This window comes from Sus scrofa, chromosome 5, assembly GCF_000003025.6.
Source record: "Sus scrofa isolate TJ Tabasco breed Duroc chromosome 5, Sscrofa11.1, whole genome shotgun sequence".
Classification (NCBI taxonomy): Eukaryota; Metazoa; Chordata; class Mammalia; order Artiodactyla; family Suidae; genus Sus; species Sus scrofa.
The window spans coordinates 53,942,143-53,968,936 of record NC_010447.5 but is presented as its reverse complement, the minus strand read 5'-3'; the positions used below and the strand labels follow the sequence as shown (position 1 = coordinate 53,968,936).

At 39.8% G+C, this 26,794-nt stretch overlaps 1 protein-coding gene across 13 annotated transcripts in view; it reads left to right on the top strand.

Annotated features, from left to right (window-relative positions):
- PLEKHA5 (pleckstrin homology domain containing A5) overlaps positions 1-26,794 on the top strand; it is a 256,164-nt gene that overhangs the window by 48,043 nt on the left and 181,327 nt on the right. Inside the window, exon 4 of one of the 13 annotated variants that reach the window (XM_021092284.1) lies at positions 5,630-7,860. The exons of the other annotated variants lie outside the window; for them this stretch is intronic. Within the exon in view, the coding sequence (XP_020947943.1) occupies positions 5,630-5,660 (31 nt within the window). The 3' untranslated portion in view covers positions 5,661-7,860. Of the gene's footprint in view, positions 1-5,629; positions 7,861-26,794 lie in introns of those variants that run through there. 13 annotated transcript variants of the gene reach the window in all.

Sequence of the window (26,794 nt, the reverse complement as noted above, 5' to 3'; positions counted from 1 at the left end):
TATAAACCCTCAGAAAAACCCTGACTCTAAATCAGCTTCCCTATTTGGGGAACCTAAATACTGCCAGGGAAAATGATACAACCCCTGAGATGGCCCTTTTCACGGGTCATTGGATAGCTGGTTATTTTCCTAGTCGTTACCGTCATCCTTCTGTAAGGCATCCTTGGTAGCGCAGGTTCTCTCTGGTCACTGATGATTCCATATTTCTCTGCAGGCTGTCCTACCATTGTAGTCTAAAAAGTATAGTACACACCTGAAACTAACGCAGTGTTGTAAATCAGCTGTACTCCAATATAAAATAAAAATTAAATTTAAAAAGGTATAGGAGTTCCTGTCCTGGCTCAGCGGAAAGGAATCCGACTAGGAACCATGAGGTTGAGGGTTCAATCCCTGGCCCTGCTTAGTGGGTTAAGGATCCGGTGTTGCCATGAGCTATGGTATAGGTCGCAGATGCAGCTTGGAGCTGGCGTTGCTGTGGCTGTAGGGTAGGCCAGCAGCTGCAGCCCCAATTGGACTCCTAGTCTGGGAACCTCCATATGCTGTGGTTGTGGTCCTAGAAAGACAAAATTTAAAAAAAAAAAGAGTATAGTACAGTTACTTAATGGAGAGGTTACTACTTCAAACTAGTTCAAACTAGTTGAAAACTTCTCTTTGTTGTCCCTGCTCCTAACCGGTTCCTGAAAGGGATCTTGATTACTTTTGAACCATGAGTTCAGTCCATTAAAGCCATATGTTTTGAATGGAGACAACCTTCAGATTGGCTTCGGGATATTAGCTGTTTCAGATGAACAGAAGGACCCGTCTCCTGGCTGCCATTTTGCTTCATTTCTTTTGAAGTATTCTCCTTGGCTGACTTAATGGTTTTTGAGATTTATTTTTCATTGAAAGCATGTATTTGGATTCCATCAGTGGAAAAAAAAATTCTGTTTTATGTGTAAATAGGCTATTCTAATACAAAATAATCTTCAGAGTTTGTACAGCCAAAGTGAGTTATACCTTATTTATGCTGTAGATGAAACAAATCAATTGTGGCAAGTACATTTGTGGAAATCACAAGACCCTGAAGTGAAGGCAGTTTATTGCTGTGATTTACAAAGAAATAACTATCCAGCAGTTTCTTTGGGGAGGAGAAATAAAAATTTGATACCAATATCTTTGCCTTTGTTTGAATGTTAAATTTACTTAAAATTCTGTGTCTTCCCAATATTCCTCTTCCCCCATATACACACACATGTGCACACATTCTGATTTTCATAATGCTTTATTACAAAGAGCACCAACAGGAAGGAGCTCTTCTTTCACTTATGAGGGAAAGAGTGTAACAGTAGTTCGTAATACCAAATTTTGAGATTTCTTTTAAGAATGTGTTATATTCGGAAACACAAAGGTAAATGAATGATGCTGAAATAGTAAATCAATACTCTGGAGACAACTTAATGAAATGGAAAAAGTTGCCTTTTGGAATCAGCCAGACTTGACTTTGAATTCCAAACTTGATTCTAGCCATATAACGCCCTTTAAGTCTCTGTTTCATTTTATGTAAAGTGAGATTAACTGCTGCCATACAGGATTAAAATATACTTTGAGTTCTTGGCACATTAAGTATGATACGTAAGTAATAAGATGCAAGTTATTATTTCAAAATAAGTTACGAAAGAGAAAACAAATTGCTTGGTTTATTATATTCTGATAGTAGTCTTAGAAAGCATGTGTCGTCTTTCCCTTGTTTTGACCCTTAAAGGAAAAGTGTGTTATCCACAAGGGTTTAGTGCCTTTGCTGATGTTGTACAGCTAGTTTGGACCCAGTGGTTAACTTAGGCCATTTTCAGTTTTATCTTTGGAGTTAAGTAAAGTTCTATTTCAAGATTATCAAGTTTAAGGAAAAAAAAAAAGAGATGGTTTTAAACTAAAGCCACCACAGATGAATGAAGTTAGTGTCACTTGGGTAGTTGGTTTCTGCTGATACTGTGTTGAAGGGAATTGGAGCCCCCTCTCCCTGTCCAGCACCGGGGGTGGGGGATGGGGGGGTAGTCCAACACCTTCTGGCCAGTTTACAGTGATTTGTATGGCAGCACTGAGTTGGTTGCCTCTGTCCACCAGCGGTCGACTTGAGTTTCACCTTGACTTCTGAGACACTTTGATAGATTCACCAATGCTTTAATACTGACTTTTCTAGGGAAAAAGCAAACAAACCACTGTATTAAATTCAAGCACTGAATCTAAAATGAACCTAGTTTCATAAACATTAAAATATGAAAAAAATGTATACATCTAGGAATTGGAGGATATTATGCTAAATGAAATAAGTTAGAGAAAGACAAATACTGTATGATGTCAGTTACATGTGGAATGTAAAGTACAGCAAACTTGTGAATAAAACAAAGGAAAGAAGCCAGCTCACAAGTAGAGAGAACAAGCCAGTGGTTACCAGTGGGGAGGGGAAAGGCGGGAGGGGCAAGATGGAGGGGAGGGGGTTATTATGGGATTATATGAAATCATGTGTGAAACTTCAAAAATTGTAAAGCATTATAGAATATTAAAAAGTCTTTCTATTTTAAAAACTGTGTACATCCAGGGAATATACAATTTGAAGAACCTGTTAGTGAGTCTTTTTGTGACCTTGCATGTGTTGATACAGTGAAGGTCTCCCAAACCTGTCTCTGCATCCCACAGGACCATCTGTGGGTTCTGTGAAAGGGCCTGGGTGAAAACCAGGTCAGGATTCAGCTGGGTCACAGTCTCTTAGACAAAGCTTGGACTTGGCACCTGTCTGGGCTGTTACTGATAACTTGCAGTTCTTCGACTTTGTGTAACTCTTTCTCCAGTCCCTTTATTTTTTAGAGCAATTTCAGGTTCATGGCAAGATTAAGAGGAAGGAGATTTCCTATATCCCCCTTGCCCCTGTACATGCATGGCCTCCCCCCTTATCAGCATCCCCCACCAGAGGCCACTCTTTTTTGGTAACTGTCTGTCATTCATTCTCTTCTCACTCCTTACCCAGCAGTGTGAAGTAAGTAATGAATGTTAAGTACCATGTGTAGAGGAAAAAACGATGTGCAAAAGAAATTAATATTTTATCAGTATTTACTATGCATTGTTGATTGTGTGTGTTCTGTCTGTTCTGTAGCTGCCTGGCAACCTCTAGGCCTGAGCAAACCACTCTAGGAAGTAGCCTACATATAAACCCTCCATTAAAATATAAAACAAGATCAGGTAGAAACCTTGATCCCAGTGTCATGAACTCCCTCTCTTGACTGTTGTCATTTATTGGTGAAACACAAGTGTATGATATTTGCTGTATGATCAAAAAAATATTTTTGCGTTTGGCTTAATGTTTCTTTTTTCCTCTCTTAAATTAAAAAGTAAACCTTGTACCGTACCTATACTTGCGTACTGGAGTTTCTGCATGTATTTTGTTTCTAAGCAAAAAAGTCGAAAGTTGTAAAAATGAGTGAGGTAAAAATGTTTAATTGTACAAGGGATATTTGTGAGGTAACAATTTGGAGGCTTATAAATGACAGCATTTTTATCTTTGTCCTTGGCTTTAGCTTAATTAAATTGTAGGAAACTCAGGTCAAAAACTGAAAAGGCACACTGCTTTGGTAAGCTTTGTTCTTAACCTCTGGAGTAGAGTCTGGATCATCCATCTGACTTGTGGTCTGTGGGATAGTGTATTATTTATAGAGGTTCATTTTCAACCTGGCCTTAAAGACATTCAATGAATAATTTAATGGCTTTTTTTTGTGGTTTGTTTGTTGGGATTTTTGTTTGTTTGTTCTTTATTTTGCCTTTTAGGGCCGCACCTGTAGCATATGGAAGTTCCCAGGCTAGGGGTCAAATTGGAGCTGCAGCTGCCTGCCTATACCACAGCCACAGCAATGCTGGATCCTTAACCCACTGATCAAGGCCAAGGATGGAAACCATATCCTATGGATACTAGTTGGGTTTGTAACCCACTGAACCACAATGGGAACTCTTTTCATTTATGTTTTAAGTTTTGATTTATCATATTTATGTGTTTACAGAGTGGTTTTTTCCCCCGTCAACAACTGTAAAGGAAAAGGGGGGCATCTATGACTCTGATTATCTAGGGTTTTCTTCTTGGGCATTTAAACTCAGTTAATGCAGACGATAATAAATTTCTGCACAAAATATGAAATCTCCCTATCATGGTTTTATAAGTGATTTATCATCCTTTGTTTTTGGAGTCCACATAATTTTTTAAAACTTGGCTGGCTTTCCTCATATTCTTCTGTTAAAAGTGAGCAACCTGGCTGGTTGGGAGGGTGGTTGAATTACTTGAGAGGATGACTGTGCCACAACTTGCATGCTTTATAAAACTGCAGTTGTAAAACTCTTATTTATAGTTGTAGTTGGTTACCGTTGTTGTTGATTTCTGATGTCTGGGGATTTGGCCAAAAAGACAATTGGACAGAGTACATAAAATCTTAAGTGAAAATTTTTCTGCAGTTTGAGACGTAAAACGGGAGTAGTAGCTAGAACAGAGATACATTTCTCCTAGACCTTTCCTTTCCTCCACTCCAGAGACAAACCCCAAGCAGCCTGGCTTGACTTAAGGCGGGCAGGGGAGCGGGGACTAGAAGAAAGTAGAAAATAGCTTTCTTTATAGCTTCCTTTGTAGCTTGAGAACTGCCATGTCCAGTTATGCCCCCAAAGAATGAGATTATTAAGAAGAAATCTATTGAGGGAGTGAGCGTTTAAATTCTGTCACTATATTTTGGTAAAAGGTCTGGGAAATGTGGCGACACTCTGCTCTTTTAACTGCACCTGGGAGATTTTAATATTTCTTTTAATAATTTTCTTTTAAGTGAGGGTAAAGAGACACTTGATATTAATTATGAGTTCCAACAACATCCTGTAAGGATAGCTGCTTATGAGTATAGATTTACCCAGCTTAAAACAGCTCAATTAGCTATGCTGAAATTTATGTGAATTTACGTATTATTTAGAACAATGTTTTTTTAACATTGTTAACAAAGTAGGAGGACTCATACTACCTGTTTTCAAGACCCACTATAAAGCAACAGTGATCAAGACAGTGTGGCCTCGGGGAAAGGATTAAATACAACAGTAATATAGCCATGGGATAAGATAGTGTAGAAGTAGACCCATAAAATACAATCTTTTTTTTTTTTTTTTTTGACAATGATGCAAAAGTATTGCAATGGAGAAAGGTTACTCTTTTAAACAAGCATTGCTGGAACAATTGGATATTCATATACAAAAAGAGAGAGAGAGAAAACTTCAACTCATATCTTGTACTTTATTATAAAAGTCCAAATCAGTCATCATAGATCTAAAATTTAAAGCCATAAAACTTCTAGAAGACAACGCAAGAGATACTCTTTGTGTTTACATGAATACTATGTTCTCTACCGTATTCATTAGGTTGTAATGCTCTTGGGTTAAATTAGTGGTCCCCCTTGTGCTGGGGGTGTGTTTTGCACCAGGGCAATAGAATGGGAAAACATTTTTTAAAAGAAAATTGCTCCTGATTTTCCTTTCTTATGTACATAGACTCATACACACAAAACATTGCCATCTGTTTATGAGGAAATACTGTTTTAATTTCTTTGTGTTGCTAATTGTCAACCTTTTCCCATTACAGTATTAAGGGAAGGATCCTCAGGAAAAGATAGGCTTGCCCCATCCTTGGAGCCACCATTGAAGATGGAGATGCCGGTTCCAGCTGGGATCAGTGCTTTTTTCCCCCAGGACAAAGCAGTGACCTGGTGCTAGTGCTTTTTATTAGCAGCCAGACCTCAGGGATGCACTAATCACTCACCATTTGAAACTGTCACTATCCTACTAACTAACCCCTTGGCTCCCTGGACCTGAGGCAGAGGAGAGTAGCCTGGGGGTGGCCTGAAGTGTCATGTTTGATTTATAGTAATTAACCATCTCATCAAAGGAAGCACTATGTATTTTTATCTTTTAAGGCTTTGGTTTGGCCAAGTCTCATTGGGGTTCAGTTGGTGATAGTAGTGGACAAAGGTCAGGAGCTACACCTCAGCCCTCAGCCCTCAAAAATCAAATAGTTAAGTTTCAAGTGTTGGAAATGTGAATTTTTCACCTTTAATTTCTCATAAACTGAAGCCACCGTTGCTATAGTAATGATTTTCCGCCTACACAAAATTTGTTTCTGAGGCAGTTTTTTTTAAACACAGTTTTTAAAAGCATAAAACGAATAAGCATAGGGATCATAGCCCTGAAGTAATTCTTCAGATAAGAGAAAGGTTATTTGTGTTTAATAATTTTATGAGTGGACACATGAAAACACAACCATAAATCTCAATTGATTTCATGGGTAGGAACGTAAACTTGAACACGGGCCTAATTAAATGAGATATGTCTCATTTAAAACAACAGTTGAAAAATTAAAGTAATGTAAATGCCAGTAAGTAGCATGGTAATAGTCCAACCACAAAGAGCTTTTGATAGCAGTGGACTCTTATATAGGTTTATTTTTTATTCCTGCTAAACTACTTATAAAATGAGTATAACAGAGAAAATCACATTTGAAGGTGGTAAGTTAATTTTTGAATATATTCCATATATGGCGCATGTTTTCCCAAGTTCCTAATATATTGAGGATGTAAAAAAAAATGAAATGTCTAAGAAGCCAGAAACTTATAATGTTGATAATCTTATTATATTATGATTTAGTTTTATTTTTTAAATAGATGTATTTTTATTATTTATGTTTTTTACTTATTTTTTATTTCATAATGATCAAGTTATTTCATTATGTCCTTCTGTAGGTATTTCATAGTCCTATGAACTTATGAAGAAAAATACTGATACCTCTTAGACTTATGGAATTTATACCTGGAAGCATTCTGTTCAACTTTTTCACTTTAGGGACCATTCTTCCCAATTTTTTTGTTTTATTGAGGAGCTGATACTTTGAGGCTGAAGTGACACCCATGGGTTATTAAGCTTATTGTAGTAGAGCTGACACGAGAATTAAACGGACCCTGGCCTCTTGGTCTTTCACCTGCATAATACTGTATTCTTGTTAGTTCCTTCCACACCAGAGTGCCACTTGGTTGTATTTTTATTCATCTGTACAGTAGATTTATGCATGTAAAGACCAGTCTACATGTAGTTATCTCTGCTGGACAGGAATAAGTAAAAGTTCTTAACAAGCAATTCAAATAACAAGGAAACTATAGCCAGTTTTCATAATTATTTTTGTAAAGAGAAAAAGATGAGTAATAAGTGACCTTGAATAGATAGGATTTTAAAAAATACCTGATTCCCAGTAAGAAAATAATGAGCAAACTAGTAGAAAATGTGGATGAAAGATAGGGATAGTGAAATTCCCATCTAATAATTCTTTTAGTGCTCACACTAAAAAGAATACAAATAGTCAGTAAAAAATGCCAGCTGGAATGAGCTATCTCATTCATCTATCAGACTGGCCAAGATTTAAGTGTGATGATATTAGCGCAGGCAGAGGGAAATAGTCTTTCCTTTTACTTCCTGTGGGAATAGTCAGATGTAAATTGCTCATAACCTCTGATCCATCAATTCTATGGCTGCAATTTTGTCCTACAAATATAGTTTTAATATGAAGTTGAACTTTCATATAGTTTATAATGATGTGCAGGATAATTATTTAAGTTTTGTTTTTAAACATTTACACACAAAAAATGGCAAAAACTGGTAATTGCTCAAGTATCTTTTAATAATGAACTAGTTATGTAAATTATAGAACAGCAGAAAATAATAGAATATATGCAGCAGTAGATCCGTATGTGCTGAAGTCCAAGATTTATTAAGAGGGAAAAACCCCAAGTTTTAGGGTTTTTGTATCCGAATAAAGATATACGCGTGTGTGTGTGTGTGTGTGTGTAGTTTCTATTTAATTCTGGTAGAACGCAAATGAAAATGTTAAAAATTTCTTCTGGGCTTTATTGGGTTTTGATGAGTATCAAGGATAGCACAGAGGGGACTTACCTTTTCAATTTAAATCTTTCTGTACTTTGTGAAAATACATATTGCGTGTTTGTGCATACTGTACACATGTTTTTGTTAAAAACTTTTTTTTACGGTAAGGTGTGTTCATTGTTAAAATCATTTTGCTTAGTAACCACAAGTGAGGAATTCTTCTCTTATTTTGAAATAATTTTGAAAAGCTTTTTTCTTTTCAATTTAATTTCTCTTAAAAAGCATATTTCTTTCCAAGATTCAATTAAAGTTATTGAGAGTCACCCAAAACAGTTTCAAAACCAGTAGGGTTCTACCCTCCTCACACCCTATACCCCAGTCTTCGTTCAGGAAAATAGGTTTCTAAGAAATACATATACCAGAAGCCATAGAGATCATTATATTCTTTTGCTCTGTAATTCCATCTCTGAGTCTAGGTGCTTTCATTTTTAAAGTAAAAATTTTAAATCTTTTGTAATAGAAAATGACCATGATATAAATGTCTAGCCGTTGACTCCCATTGACTAAATCATGACATAACAAGATATAATATTATGTAGCCTATAGGAATATTGAATACAGATACTGCGAGGATACTTGTAGATCTATTCATGAATTAATGTTAAGAAAAAACAAAAAATCGTATGAAATAGTACCGGTGGTTAAAGTAATGTCTTTTAAATACATTTGAGTACCAGACATGCAAGGTAGAAACTACCTGTTATCTGTAGACTTTGCCTCTGGTGAATAGAAAAAGAAACTAAGGGTGAGGGCAGTTAAGCAGGTGTCATGTAGATGAGCTTTGTTTTGAAACCCCAGTGTCAAAGTCCATCAGCTTCCACTCCAATTCAGCCGTACACTTAGAGCACCACGCCGTCCCTCAGGAAGAAGTTCTGTACTCATCTTTTGGAAATATTGCTTAAATAATCAATAATAATGATTGTAAAGCACAATAAGAGTGGATCTGGAGCCTCTTTGAACTCCAGGATGCCCCAGTGGTGGTTCTCTCCATGTCTCAGTTCCTTACAGTTAAGAGTAACCCGGGAGTTCCCATCGTGGCTCAGTAGTTAACGAATTCAGCTAGGAACCATGAGGTTGCAGGTTCGATCCTGGCCTTGCTCAGTGGGTTAAGGATCCGGTGTTGCAATGAGCTGTGGTGTAGGTTGCAGATGCAGCTTGGATCCCACGTTGCTGTGGCTGTGGTGTAGGCAGGCAGCTACAGCTCCAATTAGACCCCTAGCCTGGGAACCTCCACATGCCGCAAGAGCGGCCCTAGAAAAGGCAAAGAGACCCCCCCCCCCCCCCCCAAAAAAAAAAAAAAAAAAAAAAAAAGAGTAATCAGACCTGAGCTATAATGTTTAAATACTTCTTGTATAAACATTATTGTAGTTTCCAGGTACATTTGTAATTTGAAGGATAATTCATAATAAATGGTTTTCCTACTCAAAAATGCTTGACTGGTTTTTCTGGCAGTAGGAATATTTGCTGCCGTTGTTAATTCTGTATGATTTAGACAACAGAGATGGTCAGTTTCTGTGCAACTAGTTGCATACCCTTGTGAGTTAACTCTAGAGGTATATGGGCCTTGGCTTTGAAAGTGAGCAAATCATTCATTATGGAGTTGAGCCTGGATGGTGTCACCTTCATTTCCTTACTCTGGCTCACAGCTCCTACAGTTCCTGGTTTGCAGTCATCAGGTTTCAGGAGTCACTGGGCACCACTCCCTGCCGGGTCCCCAGCCCTCGGGCCTGGAGCCACCCCCAACCACTTCTAGCTATCTCCTCGGTCCCTCACTCCTGTGGGCTGCTCAAGTGTCACCATTTTCTTTGTGTGCCTGTGACATGAACAATGTGGAGGAAGCACCACCAGCAAAACATTTATGAAAGTGTAATGCAGAAATGGGTTTGATTTTCACTCGTACCCTACATTTTGTTCAGAATTCATTATCCCCCAGGTGAATGCTCCAGAGAGAGCTGAAATGTCAAAACGATCCCATCATTAGTTGAAGACATATTCAGGGATTACTGAATGCCAGGCCAGCAATACTCAATTTCCAGAAAAACGAAGAAATCAAGGCCTGGAGAGAGAGATTGTGACCGCGGGTCTTGCATGGAGGGGGCATGCGGTAGAACACTTGACCACACTTTCCAAGGGGATGGTTGATTTTATTCTTAATTTAATGATTGAAACAAGTTGGGATGATGTACATATGGAGTCTGCTCATCTGTGTGGGGGGAAATAGTGACGGGATTTTCTGGTCGACATACATCTGTCCTGAGCAGAAAGTGGTAGAACTCCAGCTTCCTCCCTCTCTCTGCCTCTCACTTTCCACCTACCTCACTGGGTGTTAGTTTCCTCATCTCTACAGAGGAGGAGAAAGGGTTAGCATGTGGTGATGTCTGTTAATTGCTTTCTTTCAAAGGGAAAAAAAGAAGTAGAATTGTTTATAGTAAGTGGTGGTACTTAGTCTAATTAGTTGAAACACAGAAATCCATGTACATCTTTCTTATCCTCCTTGGTTTATTCTGCTTGGGAATAGGAACCCAAGTAGTTAGGAGAAAGAAGGGAAAAATCTTTATGTTTTAATTGCAGACACACATTGCCTCTGTCAGAAACTGTTGTGACTCTTCTTATGAGTAATGATTACATTTTAAAACAAGACATTTATTTTCTTGGCACTGGGAAATCAGTTTAGGGGGTACAATTATTTCTAACGCTAAAATAACTCTTTTGTGACTTTTTTGTTTTGTTTTTTAGGGCTGCACCCACAGCATATGGAAGTTCCCAGGCTAGGAGTCGAATCGGATCTGCAGCTGATGGGCTATGCCACAGCCACAGCAACATGGGATCTGAGCCGTGTTTGTGACTTACACTACAGCTCAGGGCACTCTAGATCCTTAACTCACTGAGCTAGGCCAGGGATTGAACATGCATCCTCATGGATACTAGTCGATTCGTTTCCACCGTGCCACATCGGGAATTACTAGTTCCCTAATAACTCTTTTATAACTATTCTTGGATACTTTCCATTCCTTTCTTTGTTTCTTTTTTGATCACATGCATTGTTCAAAATCTCTGTATAACAATATTATTTCTATCAAAACAGAGAATGCAACTGAGATCACTAGGATCACAATTTTATAAATTTATGCGTTCTTGCTGAAGACTAGAGGGGAACCTGAATTGGAATTGCAAAAGAAGGAAGTGTTTATTAAATATGGATTTTTAGTGTATTGGTTTTTGTTTTTGTTTTTTTTTCCCAGTGTATGGGGAAGGAGTGAACTTTTGCAGTAATTAACAGGCAAGTTAATTTCAGGGTAGTTGAGATTTAGGTTCTTTTTTTTTTATTTTTTTTTAATTTTTTTTGTTTTCCCACTGTACAGCAAGGGGGTCAGGTTATCCTTACATGTATACATTACAATTACATTTTTCCCCCCACCCTTTCTTCTGTTGCAACATGAGTATCTGGACATAGTTCTCAATGCTATTCAGCAGGATCTCCTTGTAAATCTATTCTAGGTTGTGTCTGATAAGCCCAAGCTCCCGATCCCTCCCACTCCCTCCCCCTCCCATCAGGCAGCCACAAGTCTCTTCTCCAAGTCCATGATTTTCTTTTCTGAGGAGATGTTCATTTAGGTTCTTATTTGTAACAGAATAGTAATGTAACTTTTTTGTGAAAAAAGTTAGAATGAGGTAGAAGGTAACTTGTTAAATGTATATGACAGTATGGCATTTATTTGCGCGAAAATCTTTCAGAGCCTTCCTCCTCATCCATATAATTAATATTATACTTGGTTTGATGCTTCTTACCAGAGAGTGGTATACCACTGATTTTTTTAGAGTTTGGAAGTGCTAGCGGTGGTAAGCCACTCTCAGACTGTCAGCTCTGAGATTTATCATGTGTGTCTGCTGTTTGAGTCCTAAAGGGCTTAACAACTGACTATAGATTTTAAATAACCATTGGGATTAAAATTTTTACTCTGAAAGACAAGGTTATTTGACAGTAATCAAGGGCGTTTTCGTCCCTCACTGTTTTTTGCAGGCCCAGCAGAAAGCTCCTCCATCAGCCTGGGAGGGGCGTTGTTCTCCTGGCGGAGGTGTGCTCAGTCTGGGGCACCTCACCCACAAAAATAATAAAATGCAGAGGAATTTGTTGTGTAGACAAATCTAGCAAAGTGAGTTTTAAATTGGCAGCAGGCAGATAGGGAACAGTTTGGCCTGATACCAAGGTTTAAAAAGTATTTAGAAGGTATGTTGTATTATTACTTTTGATGTGCAAAAATTTTTTTACACCTGAACATTTATTTGTTTTAGAAAATTGCCAATATGAAGACTGATCATTTGGGGAAAGAAATTTGACAGTGATTATTGTAATTATATTTGTCAAGACACATGTATTACAATGATTTATAATATGTTGGTTACATGAGATTTTAGATTAAATGATTAATTGGATGCAATATACATATTTTAATATATCTATATTTATGTAGATCTTTGAAATATAGTGTTTTCTTTTGAAGGAAAGAAAGTTACGTCAGGCTGTGCTTCTTATTTCCTGGCTCCTCAGCAAACGTCAGCAACACTCAAACTTGGGGTCATCAGAGACCCCTATGGTGTGGAGCCTGGGATTGATTTTTCAAGAATTCCACAGGTGATTATGGCCAGGGTTCCAAACCACTGTCCTAAGGTTGTATGTATTTCACATGGAAGGGCAGATGGTTGAAAGAAATCTTCTGGTTATCTTGTAGTGATTGTAAAAGAAAAAGAAATCAATTTTGTTCTTTAATATTCCTGAAAATATCAGATTAAAAAGAACACCTCCGTCTCTGATAAAATTTCACTTTTTACCTGAGATGATCAGAACTCACCATAACCAAATAGAAGATGGCAGAGCATCTGAGAGCTCCAGGCCCATAAAAGCATGAGGTAGACCTGAATCAGTCCTAGATTATCGAGTAAGTTAAATTCAGCAGTGAGCTAAGGTTAAAGGAGAAGCATTCGAGTATATGAAGTAGAACAGTAGTATTGTGTTGTCTTTTAAAGTTATCTGAAATCTGTTTGAATGCAGCACAGTGATCTCATACAACTGAGGTTGAGGCTCTGAAGGCTTCAGTTATAGTGATTTCTTTAAAGGTGATACTGAAAGCCATTAATGTAGCTATGTTGGTTATTTTAATATTTTAAAACACATTGTATGGAAGAGACTAGTAATTAGTCTTAAGATAACACTAGTGTAAAGAAATGTCACTGAAAACTTGTGAAAAATGAAATGACATTTATGATTATGATTATAAGCAAGGATAAATTGCCCGTTTTTGTGTTTGGGTCAGAAGGAGTCAAAGATGATTGCTACATAGTCCTTGCTGTCAAGAACGAGGCCATATACCTGTGTGTAGGATATAGGTGTACAGGTGAATATAGGTATACAGGTGAATAGGACATAGACCAGTAACAACAATGACAGCATGATGACTTTTTTCATTGATGCAGTCGTTGGACAGGGGGTTTGTTTGCTAGAGAAGTCAGTGCTAGAAGGACTAACTCGTCTACAGTCAGTTATTAAAATCATGGTGTTTAAGTGGATGAATAAAACCATGCTTTAGAAGATAGGTTAAGGATCTGATTTGAGGAGTGGGTGGGGGGTTGTCAGGAGGGAAAAGGGGAAAGACGATAGAAGGAGATACCGCTTCATGGTAATCTCTGTGTTGAATTACCGGGGTTGGGAGCTGACATCCATCGGTGAAAGCAGTGGCGTAGCTTGGCACTGTGGGACAGGTCACAAGTCCAGCCTTCAGGGAAAAGGGAAGGTAATGATTAGACTCATCACATGTGTCAGCCAAGTGGACTAAGATCGAAGGAGGAAGTCACTTCTTGAAGGGAACCACAGTAAAAATCAAGAATCTGTAAACCAGATGCTCTGCCAGCTACCTCTAGTAATCCATTCAGTCCTGAAATAGCCCTATGAGGAGGTTACTATTATTTTCCTCATTTTTCAGGTAGGGGAATTTAGTCCAGAGATGTGAACATTGCCCTAGATCACAAAGCTAGGAGGTGACAGGGCTGGGATTGGGACCCAGAATGTCTGACCTAAGAGACAACAGTGGTGCACTACCTCCTTTAGCCCAGCTGGGATGTTGGTTTCTGTGGCCAGATGGGGCAGGGCAAGGCAGGGGCCCATTAGTGGTACCAGCAAAATTCTTTAAGACTTTGTGGCCGGTGTGCTACTTAGTAGGGGTGGGTATGGTTTTCAAGAGATGCACAGTCTGAATAATACCCTGGCACAACAAAGGGTATTGAAATGAGACAGGGCACCACAAAGGCCTGAAGACTGTGCTGGGGTGGGTCTGGTAGCATTGTGAAGCAGTCGTGCAAGATGGAAGACTAAGATGGGATCTTCTGGAATTCCCTAGAGGATTCCTAAAGTCAGATTCTTAAAAAGGAACTTGGGTTTTACTTGACTACAGTCTGGAAGCTGAAAGTTTTCAAGTGGGACATGACATGACTGAGGCTGGTAACAAGAAATGAGTTGGACTATTCCTTTGATCCAAGGGGTTTGTTCTGCTTCAGTATGATCACGGTGCTTGTGGAAAGTAGAAGACAGAAGATAGACTGATTCAAGGGTTGGTTGAAGAGGGAGAGAGTTGAAGTAAACCATTTCAAACAACAATATGTGGGAGGAAGATGTCCCTGGGAGTGAAGGAGGGAGAAATTTGCAGAGCACATTCTGGGCTGAGAGGTCCCTGCTATTGTGCTTACAGATTGAGGGCAGTGATCGTGAGGCTGCTATCAGACAGGCAAACCCAACTCTAAAGTTTAGCTGTGTGACCCCAGGCAAGCTAATTGATCTCAGTTTTTAAGTCTCAAGTCCCTTCTGCTAAAGTAGGGTTAAAAATACTACCCACCTTAGAGTTTCGGGGTGGCTCAGCGGGTTACGGATCCCATGTTGTCACTGCTGTGGTGCAGGTTCCATCCCAGGCCTGGGAACTTCTGGGTGCCACAGGCAAGGCCAAAAAATAGTGATAATAGTACCAGCTATTAAGTAACTGAGTTTAGCTCAGTGTATTAGTTTTCTGTTGTAGACATTACACAAACTTTGTGCCTTAAAACAACACAGGTAATTCCTGTCATTGTTCAGCGCTAACAAACCTGACTGGTATCCATGAAGATGTGGGTTCGATCTCTGGCCTCAGCTCTTGTGGGTTAAGGATCCAGCATTGCTGCAAGCTGCGGCGTAGATCAAAGATAGGGCTGGGATCTGCCATTGCTGTGTCTGTGGTATAGACCTGCAGCTGCAGCCCTGATTTGACCCCTAGCTAGGGAATTTCCATATGCTGTAGTTGCAGCCCTAAAAACAAGCAAACAAACAAAAAACAAAAAACAAACACACAGATTTATGACCTTTTGGGTTTGTAGGTCAGGTGTCTGACCCAGGTCTCACTGGGCTAATGTCAAGGTGTGGGCAGAGCTGGGTCCCTTTCTGGCAGTTTGGATAGAGTCCATTTCCTTGCCTTCCAGCTTTGAGAGGCCTTTCATATTCCTTGGTTCATAGGCTCCTTTCTCCATCTTCGAAGCCAGCAGTGTTGCTTATCTCCCAGACTTTTTCCATGGTCACAACCCCTCTGACACGTCTGCCTCCCTCCTCCATTTGTAAGGGCCCTTGTGATGACATTGGGGCACCCAGATCATCCAGAAGAGTCTCTCTCTTTCATCTCCCCATTTTAACCACATCCACCAAGTCCCGTTCACCGCATAGGGTAGCAAGGTTGAACAGAATCCCAGGTTTGGGGATTGGGACGAGACTTCTTGGAGAGGGAGGGGTGCCCTGCCTACCTCTCAGACTGCCACAGTGCCTAGCAAATAGCTCCCATTTATCTCGAGTATTATTAGTAGTATTGTCGTCATCGTTCATTACCGTTAATGATAGGATTACTCATTGCTAGCATTTCAATTGTAACATTAGTGTCACAGCACTGCTGAAAATTGTATTTTCATTCAGGGCTCTACTGGATCTGTTTGGCAGAGATGTCAATCTGATAATATAAATAATTTACCATCATTTGACTTTAGATGGCATGTTAGTTTTTAGAAATATTCAAGAAGAAAAATTATAAACTCAAGCTGTACAAAGATATTTTCCCCAGATAATGGCATATGGCAGACATTAATCAGTCATCATTAGAATATAAAGTTATGTATACCATTTTATAATTAATGATTTGCAGATATATTAGAGGACTGGCAACAATTTATTTTCTTCCAAAGTATTTCTACTATATGTGCTTGGGGAGAGATGCTGTACTAGATAATTTGCCTTATAGTTTAAATAGTTGTTTTTTTTTTAACAGTGAATAGTTGTATCTGTAAAAGGCAGCAAAAAATTTATACTGTTGGCTTGCTACGTATTTTTTTAAATCTTCAGATTTATTTATATACCAATTAAAGCCCTGAAAATTACACTTGAACAGGAGTTAATATGTGCACCTAAAATGTTAAGTTTTTTGTTTGGCCAGATGAGGGCACTTTTTCTTTACATTTCTGGAGTTTGAGCTTTGAAGCAGATTTGTTTTTCTCCATCCAAGCTGTTACTTACTTTCTGTTACTATTGCCAGCGAAAGAAATAGTTTTGACATTTTTAATGTTTTGATTGTGTTGTATTCTTACAGGTTGACCTTTTCCCAAAAAAGGAAAAGCTTCAGTTTCTTGCAACATTTTTATATTTGGAAACTTTAAGATGAATGACAATTTCTATGGTGCAGGGTAATTTTAAGAAGTATATGTATATGTGATTTGTAATTTTGCTTATAATTAATAATAGAAGTTGAAATTTACTTTTAACCTAATTTGGGCTCCATCTGCCCTTAGCAAGATGAAGTGGTGTTAGCCAGACTCTTCTTCTCCTTATCAAATTTCTTATGCCTGCTTTACACTGGATCATTGTCACCTTGCATCTCCAGCAAAATCATTCAGAAGTGAGGGAGAGGAAATAAAATAGCAGAATCATTTTGTCTTAGAACAAACTCCCAAACCAAAAAGTAAGTAAGTAAATAAGATAGAAGGACCACAATCTAATACCTATAAATAAAATATCAGACCTGGCATGTTTAACTTTTTATTTGTAATGCTGGCTGTCAAGGGCTAGGTTGATTAGGATAAGGTTTCTAAGGTTATGTGTGATGATACGAAACAGTACAGACTGAAGCTGCTGGGTGCTGATGTGAATGATCCAAGGAGAGAACCAAAGACAGTAATATTGAGTGTTATTTTAAAAAGCCTCCCTAAGAAAGGTCTTGTCCTTTCACTGTAGATAAACAAAACACATTTATGACTTCTTTTGCAAGTGAAGTTTCTGAATAGCAATGAAGCAGAGAACTTGCTTATTAAAGTTTAAGAAACATTAATGAAAAATAAACATCATCAAAACTGACCAACTGGAGTTCCTGTCATGGCTCAGCAGTTAACGAACCCGACTAGTATCCATGAGGACAGGTTCAATCCTTGGTCTTGCTCAGGCGGTTAAGGATCCAGTGTTGCTATGAGCTGTGGTGTAGGTCACAGACACAGCTCGGATCCCGCATTGCTGTGGCTGTGGTGTAGGCCTGCTGCTACAGCTCAGATTCAACCCCTATCCTGGGAACCTCCATATGTGCGGCCCTAAAAAGAACCAAAAAAAAAAAAAAAAAAATGGAGAGAGATCAACTTCAAGGCGATTAAAAGGGGGGGAAGCAAGCTGGAGGATGGAATGAATTGTTTTGAAAATTTACAGGTAACAAGATGAGTATGGGTGAGAAATGCCTCCCTGGAGTAGGTTAAAGAGCCATGCCTCCCTGGAGTGACTATAGCGGGCGGGGTAGGAGTGTTGACCCAGTGAGCCCCAGACCTTCACGTCCCTTGTGACCTCCAGCGGCACCTAGATCACCATCAGCACAGCCCTTTGTGGGCACCAGCTGTGCTGCAGGTGCTTCCCCTTCACTTACTCAGCATCCCTGAGAGACACGTATTATTATTCCCATTTCAAAGATGAGGAAATTTGGGCTCAGAGACATTAAGCAGTGCATTCAGTGCCACAGAAATATAAAATAATGAATGCTCAGACCAAAATTCAGGTCATAAGAATTAGGCACTTGGAAGTTAGGATGAATATCACCAAGAAGACAGGGCCTTGGGTTAAGAGGATGGAGTTCTCAGGCAGCTCTCGGTGTGAAGAGGCCATCTGCTGGTGAGTCAAGGCATAGCAGCTGAGCTGCTTAGTACCCGGAACGAAAAGATTTGTTATGGTCTCAACAGCGAGCACATCTGGTGCCTATTGATGGGCTGTTGTTATTAGTCCCTTGGAGAGAAGAGTTTCTTAGTGTTTTTTATGTACCGTGATTATTATTTTTTTTTAACATGGGGGTTTCTAAGAGAAAGAAAAGAAGATAGTAGTGGCTTTTCACCTTAACTCTGTTCCCTGACTTTTTTGTTTTATAAATTTTGGTAGCAGTCTTTTGCCTCGACCTTACCTAGACACAGACTGTTTGACTAGTAAGATTCTCTCTGACAGTCCTTTTTAGCAAGTAGTAAATATTTTAAACCAGGAAAATTATAGGTCTTTAATAAGAATTCAGTTTTTCTCTTTCATTAAACACTCATTGGGAGCCCTCTATGTGCCAGCCACCCTGCTTGGCATATATTGCATACAGATGTAAGACACAGCTGTGCCCTTGCTATTGGCTTATAGTTTGGGGTGGAAACTCAGGAAGTAAACCAGTCATTATGCTGAAATGGAATTAAATACTGTGACAGTGGGCAGGGTGCCCTGAAAGCACATACCCAAGCCTGGGCAGGAGAGGGGAGGGAGGGCTTCACAGGAGAGGTAATGCTTGAGCTGAGCCCCGAAGCACAAATGACCAGAGTATTTCTCAATAGAGAACTTGCAGTTCCCATTGTGACACAGTGTCCACAAGGATTTGGGTTCAATCTCTGGCCTTGTTCAGTGGGTTAAGGATCTGACATTGCCACCAGCTGCAATGTAGCTTGCAGATGCAACTCGGATCTGGCGCTGCTGTGGCTGTGGAGTAGGCCAGCAGCTACAGCTCAGATTTGACTCCTAGTCTGGGAACTTCCATATGCTGCACCTGCGGCCCTAAAAAGAAAAACAAAGAAAAGATAACTGAGAGGGAGATGTAGAAAGGGCTGGTTTTGTTAATGGGAACATGTTTGCTTTGGATATTTGGGGCACAGCACCTAGGTTTTGAGGTGTATATTTTTTTAAATGTAGGAGTGGAATTTTTAAGGATTTTTGGGGGGAGGGGTCTGGAGATGAATATTTGAGAGTCATTTGAATAGACGTGATAGAAAATCTAGATGAGTGATGCAGTAGGGTAGAAAGAGAGGGGAGGAGAATGAGGAGTGGATGCCTGAGAAAGTCAGAGCGGTTCCTGGAACCTCAGAGTCTGAAGCCAGAGCAGTGCTTCAGGATGAGGCACAGCAGTGGCATCCGAGAAGGGAGGTGGGGAAGGACCAGAGAACCGGGAAGGCACTGGCTGTGATTGGATTCCAGTTACTTGGACATGAGCAGTATCTTGCAAGTTTGGATTTCAGGTGACATTATAGAAACGAAATGCCTCTTCTTCTCTAAGCCTCTTTTACTCAGGTTCTTGGCTTTGGAGTGGGAATCCAGAGGCCTCTTTTAAGCCGTGGGCAGACTTGATGGCAGATCTTTATGTTCTCTGCCCATCACCCTCTCGTCTTCTGAGAAGCTAACCTGTGTTCTCTTTGGAGAATAACTCTCTCCTCGCTGTCAGGCCTGGTCCTGTCTGAGGGGGGAGTGTTTGGTGCAGCCCTGACCTCAGGAGTGTGCATGTGCTATACCTGTGCCCCTGAGACTTGACCCTGGGACCTTCCTGAAGCTCCTGAGAAAGAGAATCTCTTGTTGGAGTTGAAGCTGTAAAGATGTAAGCCTAGCTTTCCACACAGGATGGGACTCTGAGGAAGGTCCTTCTCTGGGGAGGAAGGAGGGAGGGAGTGGAGTGAGGCAAGGAGCTGAGACGGACGAACACACACCCCTTTATCCTATGAGTTGAGTCCCTATATCTACTCCTGGACTTTCCAGTTTTCTGAGCTAATGAATTCCCTTCTTTGCTTATTTTGATTTTTTTTTTTTTTTTTTTTTGGTCTTTTGACTTTTTAGGGCCACACCTGCGGCATAAATTTGTCCCCAGGCTAGGGGACAGATGGGAGCTACAGCTGCTGGCCTACGCCTGCTTAAGTTATTTTAACTGAATTTTTTTGTCATTTGAGGCTCAAAGAGTCATTCTTCCAAAGAATACTATGTATTTGTATGTATTTTACACCCCGCAAATGATTCTGAGGTTTACAGATCAGTAGAAGCCCACTGAGCAGAATTAAATGCTTCTGCTTTAACTCTCTTCAATTATTATCAACAGGATTTGCCCACAAATCTAGATCCCGTATTGTTATCATTAACCAATTGATGGTTGTTCTTGGGACAATTTGATCTGTTACAAACATACACAAAACATCTTGTTTTTTAATTGTAGTTGAGAGGATGGATAGTTTTTGTTTGTTTGTTTTGTTTTGTTTTTTGCCTTTTTGCCTTTTTCTAGGGCCACTCCTGTGGCACATGGAGGTTCCCAGGCTAGGGGTCTAATTGGAGCTGTAGCCACCGGCCTGCACCAGAGCCACAGCAACACGGGATCCTAGCCAAGTATGCGACCTACACCCCAGCTCACGGCAACGCCGGATCCTTAACCCACTGAGCAAGGCCAGGAATCAAACCCGCAAGCTCATGGTTCCTAGTTGGATTTGTTAACCACTGAGCCACGACGGGAACTCCCAAGGATGAATAGTTTTACTAACGCCTTTTAGACTAATCAAAAGTTAACCCATTTATTTCCTTCAGCTTCTTGCAGCAAGGATATCTTTTCTTGGAATGTTGGGATTCTGTTTTATTCATTATCTATCTCTATAGGCTTATAAATATTCTTGCTAACTATAAATCTCAGATCTAGGAATCTGACCTTAAATCATAAAGGCAACATAATTTGCCAAAGGCCCCATAAAATATGAAGTCATCCCTGACTCTAGCTAAGTTAAAATAACTTGAAGAGAAAAGAAAACGGTTTTGCTAATTTTGTCACAAGGAGTAAGCGTCCAATTCAGTAGAAAATGGATATTTTTAAATTTAGTTCAATAAAAACTATTTACCAGAAGGTAGCATTAAAAATAATAGGGCAGTCAGAAAGCACGTGCCATGATAATAGACTTCCAAGGGCTTTGTGACATCTGCTCTCTGGTTTGAGTTAGTGAGGCTGGTGACAGAGAGGATAATTATTTTCTTTCTTTCTGGGCACTGCCCAGAGGTCCTACCGGGTACCCACTGACACTTGTTTTGGTTACACAGAAAAGGAAGGTTGGATTATAATCACCTGTGGATAACTGAGAATGTGCCTAAACTTAATATACTAAATTTATGTTTTTTATAGAAAGAGACTTTTCATAAAAGAGGACTGCCAGCTAATTTCAAATTAGTAAGTAGAAGAAAAAGGAGTAAGAGGAAAAGGTTAGATTGATATTGTGTCCCAGTCCACACTCCCTATGCTGTAGTCAGATGTTCCTTGAAATTGGTCTGATGTTCTCAGCCTCTGTGCTTTTTTTGCTTTATTCTCTATCTCAAATGCCATTTATGAATTAATACTGAATTATGTAATTTATGAATTAGCCCCAATTAGTATTAGTACATGGAGTCCTATATTCTTTTTTTTTTTTTTTCTCTCTTTTTGCCTTTTTCTGGGGCCACTCCTGCGGCTTATGGAGGTTCCCAGGCTAGGGGTCTAATCGGAACTGTAGCTATCAACCTACACCACAGCCACAGCAATGCGGTATCCTATCCAAGCCGAGTCTGCAACCCACACCACAGCTCACAGCAACGCTGGCTCCTCAACCCACTGAGCAAGGTCAGGGATCAAACTCGAAACCCCACGGTTTCCAGTCGGATTCATTAACCACTGAGCCACGACGGGAACTCCTGGAGTCCTATATTCTAAGCAGCTCGTACTCCAAGAAGCTTTTTTGGGGCATTATAGTCATATTTAATCTCTTCCCATTTATTAACAAGCATCTCTCCTTTCTCTCTCCCTCCTTTTGTGGAGAATTTTTATTTTATTCCTACTACACGCTTTAGGCTAGTTATTAAGTGCTGGTAGGTCAAAGAACAGTGTGCCATTCCTGCCCTCTGGTGGTTGAAAGAAACATTGCAAACAAGTGATTACAAAGATCTGTGCTATGAAATCTCACCGACCTTGATATCATCCATTTCTTTCATTCCTGCTGCATTAATTCGTTCACTGATTTGTCAGTCATGTAATGAGCATCTTCTGTATGACAGTATCAGTACTCTGAAAGACGCTTGTCTTGTGTAGTAGCATTTTGGACTTCAGTAGCAGCAGTTTACATATGTGAGGTCTTAGAATTCCAAAAGCATGCTTTTCATGTGTCTGACTGACTTTTTGCCTCCATATTTGGATAGCACAGTGTTTTCCTAAATGCATCTGACATTTCTAGGCCTACTGAGTTTCAAATTGGTTGTACATGGGATGGATGAAAAATAAAGAAGTCTTGTATCTTAGTTCTCTTGCTGCCTAACAAATTCTCTCAAAATTTAGTAGCTTAAAACAACAAGCACTAAATATTTCAGAGTTTCTGTGAGTTAGGAATTCTTGAAGTGCCTTAGCTTGGTAGTCCTGGCTCAGACTCTTAGGGGAAGGCAGTCAAGGTGTTGGTCAGGCTTATGGTCACCTGAAGGCTTGTCTGAGGCTCAGATCTGCTTCCAAGTCAATCCTGGTTGGTGGAAGGCAGTTCTTCAGGTCAGGGTGCTGGGCTCCCCCCAGAGAGAGAGATTCAAGAGAGAACAAGAGGGAGGCCTCAGTGTCGTCAGTGACCTTGCCTTAGAGGTCAGACAAAAGGACCGTGTAGGGCTTGACTACCACAGGGTGAAAATCGGGGGGGGGGCACCTTGTCCCCCATGTAGCTACCACGTGTTATAACCCTATGTTTGTGAGCATCTATCAGTGAATTGGGGCCCATGTGAAGAAGACACTTGTAAATCTTCACCTGGAAGTATTTTAGAGTGAAACAGGGGGTTGAAAAATTAGACCAGCTCATCTTCATATTAATTTTCATTCTTCATTTCTTGGGGAGAATTCCAATAAGTTCTCAATGCTCCCAAGCCAACATTTTTAAATGGAGCAGTTAGAGAAGTAGGAAAAGAACGATAATAGAAATGAGTTTTATATGGGAACAAACTTTTATGAACATGAGACTGGAACATTTTCATTTTTTTAAAGCTGGGTTCTATTTCAGTTTCTGTTTTTGTGCCACTCAGTGGCGAGAAATATTTCTGCCGAGAAGATACTTAGTGATGGCTGCTGATTTTTCAGAGATTCTCTGTCAAATTGCTTACTTATTTTAATTTGAGCAGTGAGCACCATTTTTGGTCTACAGCCTGTCAGAACACCACTAGTCTCATCAAGGTCATGTTCAAGAATGGAGGAACTACAGGTGATTGGGTGGTAAGGAAAGTATGACCAGCTCACGCTTATGCAGGTTTAAACACTGCTAGGTTATTAAGCTCAGATGTGAACAGACTTAAGAGTAAGTGTCAAGAACAGAATTTTACTTTAGTAATGAGAGATCAGGTTTTTCTAAGTAAAATTAGAAAGGAAAGGTAAAGTTGCCACTCCTCTCTGCTACCCCCCCCCCCGTAATTTTCCTCTCTTTTTTCCATCCTATCTTAATCAATTTTTTTCATAAGAACAATCTGTTTCAAGGTTGGTAGTTCATTTTGAAAATACAACAGTGCTACTTTCAGCATTATAAATGGATGAGAAAGAAAAATATGGGAGGATACAAACAATTTAAAATATTAGAATTGTATCGATCTGATTTTCATATAATGGTTTCAATTCCATTTTAGAAACAAATCATATTAGAAATAATTTTTCTAGCTATGCAACTTTGTTGATGCATCTGGTAATAGCCAACTAGAGTACACATTTCCATGGAATAACTATAATAGCCTGCAATACTTGTTTATCTTTAAGGTCTTATTTTGCAGATATGACTTATGAAATTAATAAATTAATAAGTTTATAATCCCCAAAGGCAAAAGGATAAGATGACACTGAGATTATTTCCTTTAGAAGTTACTTCACTGACTATATTTTTTGTTATGAGCTTAATGTAATCATTTCTTATTTTATCTTGTAGTTGTTTATTTATATTTTTAATTTATGTGTGAAGGCATTGTGTAATCTTAGTGGTAAGTGAGATAAATTTAAAAGAAAGTCCTTTCACTCAGCAGATATTTATTGGCTTATATACCAAGGCCTCTGATGGCTTCTGAGGTCACAGTCATGAACAAAACAGGCATCGTCAGAGAATTTTTGCAGCTGCCAGTGTAGAGGAGAGATGGACATTGAACTAATAGACACACAGGTAAATATATAAGCATATTTTCAAAGATTTAAGCTGAGAGTAGACAGATGAGCAGGGGGAGCTAGTTTGCCAGGGAAGAGCCATCTAGGCTGCAGAGATCCACAAAGTCTGAAAGCAGCCAGATTGCCTGGAGGAGTGGGCGAGGCAGGGCGCTTCCCTGGCTGTTCCCGAGACAGGCCCAGGGGACCTGTGGTGCAGGTGCAGGACCCTGAGGCCCAATTAAAGCCTTGGGATTTTATTTAGGTGCGGGGAGGGGTAGACTGGGGTGTGGGGGGTGCTGCTGAGGGTTTTAAAAGGGGGCATGACATTTTGTATGTTACTGTAGCTGCCAGGTGGAGAGTTAAATGATGCGGGCTTAAGAGTAGAAAAGGATAGTAGCTAAGAAGGGATTGTTTTGTCCGAAGGAGCAGAAATGGTGGATGAGTTAAGGGGAGTGTCAGCAGAGGCAGATTAAAGTAGACTCACTGGAGGGGGAATTTAGAGGGCAGACGACTCAGCATTTGTTGGATTACACGGGAGGAATAATTTAATAATTTCTAGTTCTGTGATGTGTGCAGCTGGGTAGAAGTTCCATGTTTGATTGATTGATTGGTTGATAGATTTTTATGGCTGCATGTGTGGCATATTGAAGTTCCCAGGCTAGAGGTCGAATCAGAGCTGCAGCTGCTGGCCTATGGCACAGCACAGCCACAGCAAAGATAGATCTGCATCTTAGACCTACACTGTAGCTCGTGGCAAGGTTGGATCCTTAACCCACTGAGCAAGGCTCAGCCGAAGCGAATCTGACTAGTATCCATGAGGACTCACGGTCGATCCCTGGCCTCCATCAGTGGGTTAACTCCATTGGTGTTGCTGTGAGCTATGGTGTAGACCGCAGATGCGGCTCGAATCTGGCATTGCTGTGGCCGTGGAGTAGGCCAGTGGCCACAAGCTCTGATTCGACCCCTAGCCTAGGAACCTCCCTGTGCTGCGGGTGTGGCTCTTAAAAAAAAAAAAAAAAAAAAAAAGATTAAAGAAATGAGAAAAATAGTTTGTTCTTTTGGAGGGTGAGCAAGGTGGGGAGTTGGAGAGGAGGTGTCTATTGAAGGTGGGAGATCTAGGGATGGTTTACATAAAGGGTTAGTTTGAGAGGGTTAGTTTGAGATGTCCGTGAGGGAGCCTCGTGGAGATTTCAGGTGGGCAGTCTGGGTCTGTGAGTCTGGAACTCAGGAGTGGGTAAGAGAAATAAATTTGGCAGATGTCAACATATTTGTGCTGGTTAGGCCAATAAATGGACTATAGTACGTCTTCTTGACTCTTGTCTGGACCAGCGATAGGCCAAGGATGACATAACTGCACTAAAATGTTATTGACATGAAAAAGAACTGCTTTTTGAACAATTAAGAAAAATCGGGAATGTTGCTTAGCAAGAGAGCTTTTAGAAAGAGTCAGAACTTTCAGTGGAGCTTTTTGTGACTTAATTCCCCCCCCCTTCTTTTCTTGATCTCATTCTCAAGGAATTTGATTACTTGCTCTTCTGTGCTTTTCTGAAGACATCAATCCGTTTTCTTATTAAATCTTGAGATCTGGTTACAACATGTTGATTTCCCATTTCCCCTCCTAGCATGTTTTTTAGAAACTACTAATCAGCTCAGTCTTCCTCCTAGAATCATTTTTTCCATGGCTTTTCTGAAGCTTCACTGTGCCTTTTTAATAGAAGAAAACCATCAATTCCCAATAGAACCATCACCCAGGGCTTTTTTCGTCATTGTCGTTTATTCCATCTCATTTTCTGAGTAACTTTGAAACCCTTCTATTAGTTTTAGGAAATGTTTTGCTCTATTTATTAGTGATTTATATTTTCTTTTTCTGTTTTTTTTTTTTTTTTTTCTTTCTTTCTTTTTTCTTTTGTCTTTTTAGGACTACACCCGTGGCATGTGGAAATTCCCAGACTGGAGATCAAATCTGAGCTACAAGGCGCTGGCCACAGCCACAGCCATAGCCACAGCCCACGCAGGATCCAAGCTGCGTCTGTGACCTGCACCACAGCTCATGGCAACGCTGGATTTTTAATTCACTGAGTGAAGCCAGGAATTGAACCTGCGTCCTCATGGATACTAGTCAAGTTCATTACTGCTGAGCCACAACAGAAACTCCTACTAGTTATTTATATTTTTCAGTGAATGAAGTATTGGCTTAAAGCTGGTAAAACTTCCTTACGGATAATACTGCTTTCTCATTAGGCATTGCAAATAAGTAATTGAATTTCCATTGATCAGATAAAACTGTTTTATTTACTGAAATGCCTTTTTCTTGATATTTATTCATTCATCAGCTTAATGCAAAGCTTGTACTGGGCACTAGA